Here is a 13,967-nt window from a genome sequence, read left to right as displayed (position 1 = left end):
TTGCCAAATCTCGACACGAAATAACCACCTGCTATTTTACTCATAACCAACTTTTCATGATTTAAAAGTTTCATCATTGGTGCTCTTAAATGAACGGACAATTTTGGTGAGAGTAGAACCTCTGTACAGGAGCCAAACTCTTTATGTATCAAGAGGTCCAGCTGGTCCGCTGGTATAGTGGTTAGTGTCGTGGCTCCCCCAGGCCGATAAAAAAAAAAAATGACTGGCTTTGTATTATGATCAGTTACTGTTGCAGTGTTGGGTCTTTAGCGGTAGGAGGTTGAAACCAATATTCTTAGGAAGCTTGAATTTCAAGTCATTAATGGCCCCTTTGGTGTGCTTGTTCCTTGTGAATAGGTTTCACCTGCGGAAATGTGCTAATAATGATGATAAAAGGAATGGTTCTCATGTATTTCTAATTGTTCCGAATTTACAGCAGTTATGAGAATAACCATCAGGAGAAACAATACTTGGCTGTATGGAAAGTTTCATTTTATTTTATTTATTATATTGTATTATTTTTATTTCTTTTTTTCTCTTTTTCATCGAAAGTAGTGAATTCGGTGAAGATTATTTACAATAAATATAGTTTATAATTCGATTTATGACTGCTGTTTTTAATATTTGAATGTATGTTTTCTTCTCAGTAAGTTTTATTACTGTTATCATTGTTATGAAGCCTTTCTCCTAAAAAGGTCCATTGACGAAAAGGACAGTTAGGAGAAAATTATTATTATTTATTATTATTATTATTATTAGTCAGAAGGTGAACCCTATCCATATGGATCAAGCCCACCAAAGGGGCCACTGTCTTAAATTTCAAGCTTCCAAAGAAGTAACAGAAGGTGATGGGAAATGAAGAGAGAAGAGGTCAGTTATTAGAGAAAAAAAACAGATAAATGAACACATTAATAAGTAAATAAAATTGTAAGTGAAATATTAGAATACAAGTCGAATGGTATCGATGTGATTACATATTAAAACTGACTTTATTTTTTAAATAATTGATTTTGGTGGTTCTTTTGTATTGGAAAGACTTTTTAATAGTTACTGAATTTTGGCAAGTAAATTCTTTAATGAAGGAAGCGTGGTCATATATTTTTCTTCATGCTGTACAAATGTGTTTATGTATGCGAACACATTTTTTAATATATTGATAATAATGTTCACGAAGTGTGTTGATTTCGACTTCCGAATGTGAGAATGCATGTAAATGTTCTACAAATCAAATGTTGAGTTTCTTCATCACCTTCTGCAGGAGAATCCTGGAGGTTCACTCGGCCGATGAGTTTTATACTGTGATGGGGGCCCTCACCAGGGACATGCTGACATCAGGAGTCATCGATGCCAACAAACTTGTGCAGGTAAAATCAGCATCTTCTTTATTCCTTTTCATTCATTCGACAAAATCATCAATTCGGAGTTTCTCATTATTTTTACACGTCTTTCGGTGATCTCGGTATAATACTCTATGAGCCACGGCCTCATGAAACTTTAACCACGGCCGGGTGGTGGCCTGACCTATATCGTTGCCAGAAATAAAGAAAATAACTGAGGCTGCAATTTGATATAATTGATGATAGGAGGGTGGATGATCAACGTGCCAATTTGCAGCCTTCTACCGTTAGAAGTTTTTGAGATCAGAAAGCGGAAAGAAAGAAGTTCAGATGGACAGCCAAAGCCAACTCAGTAGTCATCAAATTTTTGTCACAACTAACTAATTGGAGGTTCTCATTTCACTGTCCATTTTCTTGCTGGTGTCTGGAAAAAGGGGCGTGACGCTATCAACCTCATCCCTAAGGAATTGATGAGAATCCGGATAGCTGTTCCTGTTTCCTACTGCCCTCTCTGAAGGGAAAAATGCCTTATGATAAAAAAAAACTCAAAATGATATATATGAACATAATATAGACAGACAGAGAGATAGTTTCACAGATATTCGTAATAACGCAAGTTGTTTCGCTTGGTTTGTCCTCAGAAGAGTAAACGCCAAGATAACTCTGATTCCATCGGTCAGGGTGCGGTCCTTGCATCCTCATCCCATATGTCCTCACTCATCTCCTTTGAAACCGTAAACTATCTGAAAGAGTGCAGAAGCCTCACTCATCTCCTTCCCAACTGTATCTGTCTGCTAGAGTGCAGAATTCTCACTCATCTGCTTTCAAACCGTAACTATCTGAATGAGTAAAGAATTCTCACTCTGCTTTCAAACCGTAACTATCTGAATGAGTAAAGAATTCTTACTCATCTGCTTTCAAACCGTAACTATCTGAATGAGTAAAGAATTCTCACTCATCTGCTTTTAAACCGTAACTATCTGAATGAGTGCAGAATTCTTACTCATTACACAGAGCGAATCTTTTCTCAGATCTTCTCCCTCTTAAGACAACATCCAAATCCTTTCAAAATTCACATCCGTGTTCTTCTTCTTCTTGATCTTCTTCTTCTTCTCGCAGACGGTGGTGGGGATGGCGCCCTTTCCCTTCCCGGGCCTGGCGGAATTGCGGGACAAATACACGTACAACATCACGCCGTGGACCCAGTCGGTGTCGTCCGTGGCCAAGAGAGGCCTTCGTCTCTTCTACTCCGACGATGACGACGACGACGACGAATCTGATGAGAATGAGGACGACGACCAGAAGATAGCCGTGGCGACGGCTTTCGGCTTGTCTGGTATCTTTAGGAAAAGTAAGTCTCTCTCTCTCTCTCTCTCTCTCTCTCTCTCTCTCTCTCTCTCTCTCTCAGTATTCGTGAAGATAGTGAGAATTAAAACATAAAACTTCTAGTCCAGACTGGCATTGCCTCTTTTATTTATCTATGAATTTATTTATTCATTCATATTCATCTCTTTGTTTTCTTTACTGTCCGTGTATTGATGAATTTCTTAATCTTTCATGCATTTATCTGACGGCAAGTTTTGTTTGGCCTATTCATCACTCTGTCCAAATCCATTTCCCCCCTCCACATTTTTTGTTTGGCCTATTCATTAAATCCAATTCCCCCGCAGGTATCGAAAGCAGCAGAGGACCTTCTCCCGTCAGCGGAGGGGCAGCTGTATCCCCTAGTGCCTTCCCTCCTCTGGGCATCCCCTCCTCACGCCACAGCCACGACTCCCCGAGGGAGCTCACCCGCCCAAACCTCGATATATCCGCCCTCAAGAAGCAGTACGCCCGCCTAAGAGAAAGGCAGAAACAAGCTCACATTATTCTCACCAGTAAGTTCTATTTTAGGCGCTCACTCTCACCTGTTCTCTCGGGCCTCTCCCCCCCACCCCCCTCCGCGTTACCCCCAAAATAATGAAATGAGAAATCTTTAACAATTGCCAGGTACTAGCAACCTCATCCCAAATACCTCTTGAGTACTTGTGGGCCGCAGTGTGGTTTGAGAAAGCAACAGAGGTGGTCAGTTTTACGGGCGGCTCTATGAGCAAAAACAACAATAGGTGGTCAGCGAGTGAAGTAGACTTATCTAAGGTTCATAAACTCTTCGAATTCATGATGAACTAGGTTATTTTCATTCCAATGAAAGAACTCTGAAGTATTCAGATTTGTTGCACGCTTAGCTATTCCACCTCTCTTTGCTTGTTGGTTGTCAGTCGTGAGTGACAGCTCATCAACTTGTTTGCATAGATTGTTTTATGGTGTTTGCTTATGGTAACACTGCGTCCCGTGCTTTAGATAGTTACATTCAGCTTACATTCAACAATAATAACAATATCCTATTTCGAATATTAACGGTGTAATTCGCATACAGTAAATTATTAAAACACTTTTCAGTTGCAAATGTACACCCAGATACCCTTTTATTTACCTAAAACTTACACATGCCGTAACTATTTAAACCCCGGGACGCAGTGTTACCATACAAAACCACCACAGGCGGATGGATAGATGGAAAAAAACAGAGCATAGGTATAGTGATGCACAGTCCCAAACCCTCTGAACATATTTAGGAGGTCTACCGACAGCTGTCCATTATGTTTTTCGTTTTCCTGTGTTTCATTTCACCCTGCTTATTTTTCATTTAAACTTCGCTAATGAAGGATACATAGATCAGTCTGCTATCAGTCGCCTGTGAGGCACAAGGTCAGTGAGCAGATAGCAGGGTAACATATATTGGGAAATTTATGAGAAAGGAAGCCCAAATCCCTTCGGTAAAATGGAAGTCGTGTGTGTTTGCATCTTATAAAAACTCAGATTAAAATAAAGTTAACTATAAACTGAAGTGTTTCGACTTATGGACTAAGGTTGTAGCCTTGAGAAGGAAGATGGATATTGCTTTTCAGCTTCCTTCACCAAATGACTGAATAACGACGAGCTCATTCAAAAGTGCCGAGGATCGAAGTCTCTCGAGACAGAGGGTCCATGAGTCATTCTCAATGAAGCCCTATTATGAGAAGCAGATTGCTTCATTAATATAAAGACGGTGTCTTGACAATTTGTATCTTTTTCTCTTTTATTTTTTTGCAGCATCTCAGCTTCGAGTGGGCGGGGCTGTAGTAGGAAGTGGGCATAAGTCCACCCCTCTCACCATGAACCACCTCCTGAGGGGGAAGAAAGCTCTTACTTCCAAGACACGTCGGGTTGTTCCTCAAGGGGTGATCCCGGTCATCAAGCCGAAAAAGAAGGTAAGCATTCTCTCTCTCTCTCTCTCTCTCTCTCTCTCTCTCTCTCTCTCTCAGCGTTTTTCTTCTTCACTGTTTTCAACTGAAAAGGTGTGTATGAAAGACAATAAAACATTTTCCTTTACAACACCACTATGGTCTGCCATTGGCGAATTACCTTAGCCATTGAACCTTAAAAAAAATTATTCAGAATCCCTCCAAGATTATGGAGCTTCGTTTTTTCTTCTTCTTCTTCTTCTTCTTCTTCTTCCAAGAGAGCATTTTAGAGAGCATGCGTTCCTTCAAGGTGAGCTTTCTCTTCCAAAGGACAGTATCTTGGAGGAGAGAAAAGTACCAAAATCAAGTCTAAGAAACCAAGAGTCATTGTAAAGATAAAATACAATCTCATTCACTCAGTGGTTAACACAAGTTATGCATTATGCATAATCGCATAAAATAAGCTTCAGAAATCATGATTTCAGGTATCTCATTCCAAGTTGTATTGAGCACTTCTCTTGTTTCGTGAATTTAGTGGAGTAACATCCGTTGTTTTTTCTTTCTTTTTTCAGGCGGAGAGAAAACTTAGCGAACCCCTTTGGACCAGAAAAAGTCAACAGCCAGCCCAGACAAAACAGCCATTGGTTCCTGCCACTCCTTCGGCGGCCTCTGCTGGAGGGGGACCTCAGGCACCAAACCAGAATCTGAAACAGCCAACGGGCGGCAGCTCTGACGTCCCTCCCAAAGTCGTCGAGACCTTGCACTGGAAAGACACCCCGAGAAGAGACCGAAGGGCGTCTCTTCCTTCCGGAGTGAAACTTCTGGAAGGGCCAACGTTCTCCTCGGGAACTCTCGGAGTTCCAGACGAAATGGGTAATTATGGCCTGTCCACACTAGCGGGCATGCCCGTCGGGCACATCAAGCTGTTTATATTTTCTCTCGCTTCTGAAGCAGTGTTACCAGACAATTGCATCGTTCTGGCTCCATACTCTGTCAGTCAGTATAGTGGAACGGGTTATGGGAATAGTGTTTGCCCGTCGGACAGTGCCCGCTAGTGTGGACAAGGCTTAAGAGATCTGGATCATGCTCCCTTGTATAGGGATCAATAATAATAAGGAAGATTCCACTTTTCCTTGTGAATTTTCAGATTTGGTGGAAAACGTGATTAGCTTGAATATCATCCCTCTTGCTAGATAGGAAACTCTTTTTCAGCTTTAGATGTCCAGGTGAGAGGCGGAAGGCATTTAATACATTCTGGCCTCTGTTACTTTCAAGGTAGCTCTCACCTTTGCCTCACCAGAAGCAAACACTCCGCGGACAAACACTTTCATTCTCTTTAGATGAGGGAGGAATCGGTGATTACAGTAGTGTCTTAAATCATGTAGATGTGCCATTATCTGCTCCCTGCGCGTTAACTAGTCGTTTTTCATCTCTTTTCTGAGTTACACGAAGCCAAAAAAGTGCAAGAAGTATTGCGGCAGTGATGGATTTCCAATCAAATGATCATGCAACATATAAAGTAGCGCTTGTTTGCTGTCAGCTGTTTCTGTATATTAACAGTCTCCCTCATGGTACTGCATTCCCTTTTCTCGCTAATTAAAACATCACAGTACATGGGAAAACTGAATTGGAATGAGAGGTAAGAAGCTCTTATCGTTTACGGGCAAATTAATGGTGGGAATTGCGCTAGTCATGCATTGCTGAAGATATGTAAATGCACAGCATAATAATTATCTTTTGATGAATATCACACTAATGTCATTCCCTTTTCTCCGATTTGAAGTCTTGTTGAATCTGGATCTCTTTGGAGTCGTGCGCTGTTAAATATACATTTCTCAAATACAAAATTCGAAGAGATTGGCTGAATGGAAACAAGAAAGAGAGAATGGGGGAGATAAAGAATGTGGCTTGATCTCGAAGAAAACGATTGCCTAACCTCTTAATGGATTAAAGGTTATTATGAACGTTACAGAAAACTTAAGACTGGAGGCGAATTCCAAAGCCTGATAGTAGAGGGAACGAAACCGGTCACCTAGCAATCTGGCTTTCTGATTTTTACCCGGTAAATGTGAGAAGAGCTACCATGACGGGTGCGAAATATGCTGGATTCCGTAAAGAATTTAGTAGCCAAAACGTTCGGGGAGTATTTGATGTCTAGAAGATAAAAAAAAAAAACCTTCAGTTGTATTCAGAAATGTCGGCAGCAGTGCGTTGACCTCGTATGTCAAGCACGACCAAGTTAATTATGCTGACAGTGCCTTTTGTGAAGTCGGAGGAAAAGTAGGTTTTCGAATCAAATAAATACAGATTTCATGTTTTTCTTCATATCCCCGTCATTCATCGTCCATCGTTGAGTGTCTTGAATCTGAACAGACCTGGCCTGAGGCTATCGAATGATCAGTGTTGACAGTACTGATCCGAAATTGTGAAGAAACTGGTAACCATGATTTCAGACCAATTATCATATTCAAGCAGGTCATATTCAAAACCTGTAGTGCCCATGGAGAATTTAGACCCTTTCTCTTCAAGTTATTGCCGAGTTCATTAACATCTAACTGAAGTATTCTACAAAAGGAAGTGTATGCATTACGCGGCCATGAACAAAGGTGTTTTGAATTTGCTGAATCTCAAAAATTTTGGGAATTTCTACTTCTCTCCTACCCTACGAAAGACATTCGGATTCGCTGTCTGAAAATTCCCATCATACTTCTGTTTTAGTCAAGAAATTGTGAATCTTTATTAGTATCTTAGAATTTTAGAAATGTCTTCTATTAGTAGAGATATTCAGTCTTCTCTAAGTTTTAGAATGTGAGAAATGTCCGTAGAATTTTAGAAATATCTTCAATTAGTAGAGATATTCAGTCTTCAGTTTTAGAATGTTAGAAATTTCATATTTATCTTCCATCAAGAAAGATATATAGATTTGCAGATGCATAGGATTTTGAACTGTCTTTCATGTGTAAGCAAACATTTAACTCCCCCCACGAATGAGTACACATCTCGGATTTATCCATTTTATTTAATGAATCTAAAGTTTTGGACACATCCACTTACTCCTTCATGAATGATAAAAAAATTGAATTAATAAGAGTCATTTCTCTGCATTGGCGTGTTTCGTGTAAGTAGAATTTCTCAGTTCAGATTACTCAGAAGATCCCTCCTCCTCCTCCCTTCCAGATGACGATGGTGGGAGCAGTACTTCAACGGAGTTATGTGACGACGAGGAAGAGGACAAGCTTAGTGACCTCGAACCTGACACTGCGAGTGAACCCAGACCTGCCACTACCTCACCTCGCCTTGAGACAGTTCTTGAGAATGGAAAGGCCTCCGAGGAACGAAAGTCGCGTCTTCATGAACAGGACGAGATCAACAAAGAACAGGAAGATGTGCTTCCTTCGGAAACACCAAAGGACACAGTGCTAGAAACACAGACAGAGAAAGAGCCCCCTCCTGCTCCAGTACCCCTGGATAGTGTTGCAGTTGTGGCAACCTTTGATGAAGGGCCAGCAAATACGGTTTCAGTTCATGATGAGTCACAAAACAACAAAGAAGTTTCAGAATGTGTTCAGGAATCGAAAGATGCTCCTTTATGGACATACCAACCTAGCCCAGAATCTCAGGCCACATTTAGCATACCATTAGAGGATCTTCTAGCTGGCAAAAGTTTAACTGCAGCTGAAATAATAGCCAGAATACCCTTCCCAAGTGATGTTAGTTTCATGAAAGAAGAATCAGAAAAGTCGGACAATATGAAAAATACATCAGAATTATCTGAAGCTGACTCCACTGACCCATTTTCAACGTTGCACAACGTCACTCCGGAAAAATCCCCAGTCGACTCTCCAATACCACGTTTTCCCTCACCCATCCCAGAAAAGGAATCCTCTCTCATTGTAGGCCCAACACCTACAGCTTCACCTTCAAAATCTCAGTCTTCGCATTCTCAGTCTCCGTCACCGAAGGGTTCTCCTTTCATATCTCCAGAAAAGTCTCCTGCCAAATCACCTTCTCTCTCACCAGTAACTGCTTCAAGTCATTCAGGCCCACCAGTATGGGGTCTTTCTAAATTACCACCAGTAACCTCATCAGAGTCTACTCAAGATGTGCATTACACACCTCCAAAGTCTCCTAAGATCACTCTTGAAGATGAAAAAAGCAATATTTTTGAGATTCATTCAGGATTACCTCCCCTTGTACAGTCTTTCAAAGTTTTGAAAGATGAAAATGGTATCAGTTTGCCAGAAAGTCAAACGAATGGAGGACTGACTTTTGAAATAGGAGATCCCCAAATTCTGCCAAGATCTTCACTAAAAGATCAAGCAGACGCACCAAGTTCTACTTTGTTTTCAGACGATGAAGCGTCTAAGCAAACACTTAATGGACAAACACATTCCTTCTCTTTAGATGAGGGGGAAATCAGTGATTACAGTAGTGTCTTAAATCATGTAGATGTGCCATTATCTGCTCCCTACACATCAACTAGTCGTTTTTCATCTCTCTTTTCTGAGTTACAAGAAGCCAAAAAAGCTGAAGGCATAGAAGATGAAACAAAGCTATTTGATTTCCAGAACGACTTTAAAAGCATTAACACTGAATCTTCATCAAGTAAATCACCTGTCTTGGAGGAAGAGTATTCAGAGGCCATTTCGAAAACTGATACTTGGTTTCCTTCACTTGCATCAACAATAGATGACTCTGTATTTTTAACAGACTCTAAGACCTCTGAAACTTCTGCCCCACAATCTCCAAAAGTTCTGCCCTTCTTCTCAGAAATGTCACCTGCGACGACCATACAGACAGGCAGTGAACTTACTTTGTTATCAGATGTAGTTTACAATAACACTGCCATTTCTAATGCTTTGACCAAAGAAACTGATTCTGCACAAGCAAGCAAAGAATTGGATATTCTAGCTGCAAAATCTGAAAGAGAGAGCAGCACAAAAGTTGCAGAATCTATATCACCAGAGAAAGAATTGCCAAATGGTTTGGCAACAGATAATGACAAGGATTTTTTATCGTTCATACACAAGGATACCGAAAAAGATATGAATGTTGATGAGGACATATCTGTTAGTTCAGTTCTAACCCTTAATGCAAGTAACATACAAACATCAACTTCAACAGATAGTGTAATCAAGACAGAAATATCTCCAGCCAATGAATTTTCACCATGGACAAAATATCTGAGCAGGGTTTCTGAAGATGAAGACAAGAACACAGATGAAACAGAGACAGTACCACATTCTCAAGAGGAAGGTCTGATCAACTATTCTGTGTACCAAAAGGCCCATGAAATAGCAAATCTAAATCAAAATCAAGTAACCATTGAAGAACGAAGTTTAGCTTTTCTTGACAGAGGAAGAGTATCTTCCATTGATGAAGAATTGATGAACAGTCAGTCCCTAGACAATGAGCTAGTGAAAATGTCCAAAAAACCTTTATTGTCTAACATTAGCAGTAGTTCCTTACCTGAAAAGGAGTCTGGGTCATTGTCCCTTTATGATTCTGTGCATGAAGAATCAAAATTACAAACAGTAAATGAACCAGTGGCTGTTTCTAAACCTTTGTTCTCTTTCTTAACCCCTGATGTTAAATCTGCTATATCATTACCTGTTGAAAAAGATGATGAAACATCTCGAAGCTCTTCACTTGATGACTTTAGTATACTAGATGTGAACTCACACAAATCTGATTTTCAAGATGTCCATGAAACACTGTCTTCTGAGAAGACTACTGCACTTAAAAATCAGTTATTGTTTGATGCCACAGAAGAATTGCCATCCAGTGAGAACATAGAAACATCAGTTGAAACAAAATCTCCAACCTTCTGTGATAAAAAAGACTCGATACTTCCTTACATGAAGGAAGATGATGCAGTGTTGGTAAGTTCTTCATCAGGGGAAACAAAGGAAACCTATTTGGCCTACGAGACAAAAGTGACTCCTGAAGAGACCCCACCATCTGTTATCATCAAAGAAACAATCCCTTCTGAAAAAGACGCCGACAGTTGTGGTGATTTACCTACAGATTTAGAAGGGAAACCAGATTCGCCTAGTATCAAAGACACTGTCAAATTGGTATCAGAGTTGCCCAAAGAAACATTTTCATTATCTTTTCCAGTTGATAGCTTAACTGATTCTGAACAAGATCAGACATCTGTTGTATTGGGTAACACAAGAAGCGACATTTCCCAAGAATCAGAGGATATCAAAGAACCTGCAATGACTTACAAGTCCACAGGAATTCCTGGTCAGTCACGAGATGGTGCTAATGATAGCTCTCCATCTTTAGAAGGTAAACTCTTAGGTGACTTGCCAATAGATCTGAGTCATATAAGGAATGTATCTTCTATATCATTACCGCCAGAAAATGTAAATATTTCTTTAGAAGAGCTGAAAATTTTCAGTTTAACCCCGTCAGAGAGAGCTGGTTCACCTACTCATACAGGTGCATCTTCGCCCTTGAAAAATGGTAAAAAATCTCCATCATTGGACTTATCATTCGGAAGAGCGTCTCCAGTTATTACTGTTCGGGAAGGGGAATCCCTGTCAACATCACTGGAAGGAAGATTATCCTCCTTAGCCATTGGCCCACCACTAGAGCATGATGATAATAAAACAGAGGCCTGTAGCAAAGAAGACAATGATGATGATAAAATCCTTGAGGAGTCTGAAACTGACCTCTTTAATGGGAAAGATCTTAGTTCAGAGGCAATCCGCCAGAGACTGTGGAGAGGTGTAAAATCTTTGAGTTTGGACTGTGATGTCACACTTGATCCAGATGTTTTCTGTTTTCTTATAAAGCACTGTTCGAAAAAGGCTGGTGCTGGGAAAAAATCAATGGGAAAGAGAAGGAACAGTGAAGTAGAACTGCAGGAACTAGTCAAAGAAAACACAGAAATTATTGAAAGAATCCTGAAACAAAAATCACTAGAAGATTCTAGAATATACTGTATTAGTGAGGGGGACACTGCTGTTAGAGATTTTCTGGAAAGATCAGAGAAGAGTGACGACCAGAAAAGTCCTCTTAAAACTGCAAACACAACTTCAGTAAGTTCCCACAGTCCCAGCAGTGACCACATGGCCTCTCTTCAGTTATCAAAGGCTGTGTCGAGTGAATTTTGCTCGGGAATGGCAGCTTCCAGTCCCGCTGGAGAAAATGAGAAGGAGGTTAAAAAGGGAGGGACGTCCCCAGTAAAATCTTACAGGTGCTCTTCATCTTCTCCCATGCAGCCAAAATTCAGTTACTCAAGTAATGAGAGTGAGATCAGTGTGAAGAGCTGCGGCATCACAAAATCTTTTACAAAGCCTTCCAAATTATCTAGATCTTCCAGTGTCAATCTCGATAACCCAACGAGACCCATCACGTTCAACCCATTCCCAACGAGAAACATTAACAAGCCTCCAAAAGAAGTGGCTGTCAAACTTGGTCTGTATAGTCCCAGCAAAACACCTGGTAGCTCGCCTACGTAGTAGGGCCTCTTGTCATGCTAATTATTATCCAGACAAATACTTGTTTTATCTAGACCAAATCAAAACCAATTGATTACTCCTTCATAAGGGGCTACAAGAGGATAGAAAAATGCTAGTGCTTAGCAGAGAGCTAAATAGTCATGCAATACATCTTACTGATAAAGAGAGTATATTCATAGGGATCACTTACTCAGATTTTCTGGGTTCCTGAAAAAAGTTTATCTCCTACTGCTGTTCATGTTGAGTTATCAAGTTCATATAGCTGCTAATGTCTTTGTTATGAAGCTCATTAACACATCTCATGTTCAATTGTATATTGTCTTTCACGGTATTTCATGTAGTAGTCCTGTTCATTATCTATATGAAAAAATGTATGTATGTTTGTAAATATGTGTGGTAAAAATTTATCACAAAGTAAGCTGCACCAGCACTCGTTATTATTTTTACTGATTGTTACAGAAGTTTCAGTTAGTCCTTTTATTTGGAGGCTCATCTATTTTTACCATATCCTTTTCATAGCTAGTGTAAATTCCTGTGAGTAGCTTTTTTACGTAAAGTCCTCGGATGTCTTTTTAAAAAAAAAAAAATCCCTAAGTTCAAACGTAACGTTTTGTTTGAACTTCATTCACGACTGGTAGTCTTTTTGCATATAGTTCCAATTATTATTATTATTATTATTATTATTATTATTATTATTATTTATTGTTTTTTTTTGTATTTTCACACAGTCAGTGTTCAGTGCCATGGCTAGATGTAAGGATCAAGATGTATTAATGTGATACACGTGGAGTTTTCTGTGTATTCATGATAAAACTATAAATGTGGACGGCGAGTCTCTTCAAACGTGAGAGAAAAAGAATGTCGGACAGTGGTGACAGTTTCATCGTTTTGTGTCGTGACTATCAATCAAGAGTGCAATACTTTACCAACGTTGTATCAAAACCCAGAATGTCACGCTTGTTATATAATCTGGAATGACATCGTCTTTACGGAAAAAAAAATGACTGACTTATGGCAACTTTGTTGTTCGTCCAAAAAATATTGCGAGGGTACTTGCTTTTTACGTTCGACATTTGCCTGCCCTCTGAGGACTCGGCCTCGTATTGTGGAGTGTTTTCAGAGGTAAGCCACTAATTCATACTATATATATATATATACTATATATATATATATATATATATATATATATATATATATTATATTTATTTATTTTATTTATATATGTATGCATGTATATCGCTCACCCATCAAGGATATATATATATAATATATATAATATATATTATATATATAATAGAATATATGATATATATATATATATATATATATAGTATATATATTATATATGATGTATGTATGTATGTATATCTCACCAACAAGGGAGCAAGTATCTAACCAGATTGCGTTTTGACTCCGATAGTCGTAACTGACTCGCTAATATAAGAACGCAGAGTCAACACATAACACTTGAGACACTCTCAAGCAGGATCACCCTAGGCCATTCTTAACAAGTCGTGTTTTAATCATTAATTTAAATCATTGTTAATAGGCAAAATCAAGTTTGCGATACGTTCTATCTGAGGTTAAACTTAGGAAAATAAAAATGCCGGAACCGATTTGCCAGATCAGCAGCGTCTGAATGTATTGTTGCAGCGATTTTTTTACAAGGATGTGCATGATGATGTAATAACTGTGTAATAAGGAATTACTCTCTCTCTCTCTTGTGTGCTCCATAGCCTTAATAATTTAGTGGGAAAAAATGACAGAAAATCTTGGCTGAGCCAATATAAAACAGAAGTGTAATTGTACATATATAAATTATATAGATTTTATGAATGTTTTGTATTTTTCAGCTTGGAATAGTCTACGGAATATATTTAATAAATATGTAATAA

The 13,967-nt window shown here is 39.2% G+C and overlaps 1 protein-coding gene across 1 annotated transcript in view; it reads left to right on the top strand.

Annotated features, from left to right (window-relative positions):
• The window catches only part of LOC135226596 (uncharacterized), a 281,929-nt gene extending 269,066 nt beyond the window's left edge, over positions 1-12,863 (top strand). Inside the window, 6 exon segments of the mRNA XM_064266291.1 lie at positions 1,259-1,364; positions 2,457-2,688; positions 3,008-3,214; positions 4,470-4,627; positions 5,173-5,473; positions 7,778-12,863. Coding sequence (XP_064122361.1) covers positions 1,259-1,364; positions 2,457-2,688; positions 3,008-3,214; positions 4,470-4,627; positions 5,173-5,473; positions 7,778-12,072 — 5,299 coding nt within the window. The 3' untranslated portion in view covers positions 12,073-12,863.
• The last annotated feature ends 1,104 nt before the right edge of the window (positions 12,864-13,967 follow it).

The sequence above is a fragment of the Macrobrachium nipponense genome, chromosome 14, assembly GCF_015104395.2.
Source record: "Macrobrachium nipponense isolate FS-2020 chromosome 14, ASM1510439v2, whole genome shotgun sequence".
NCBI classification, from domain to species: domain Eukaryota; kingdom Metazoa; phylum Arthropoda; class Malacostraca; order Decapoda; family Palaemonidae; genus Macrobrachium; species Macrobrachium nipponense.
This window is presented reverse-complemented; position numbering and strand designations above follow the sequence as displayed.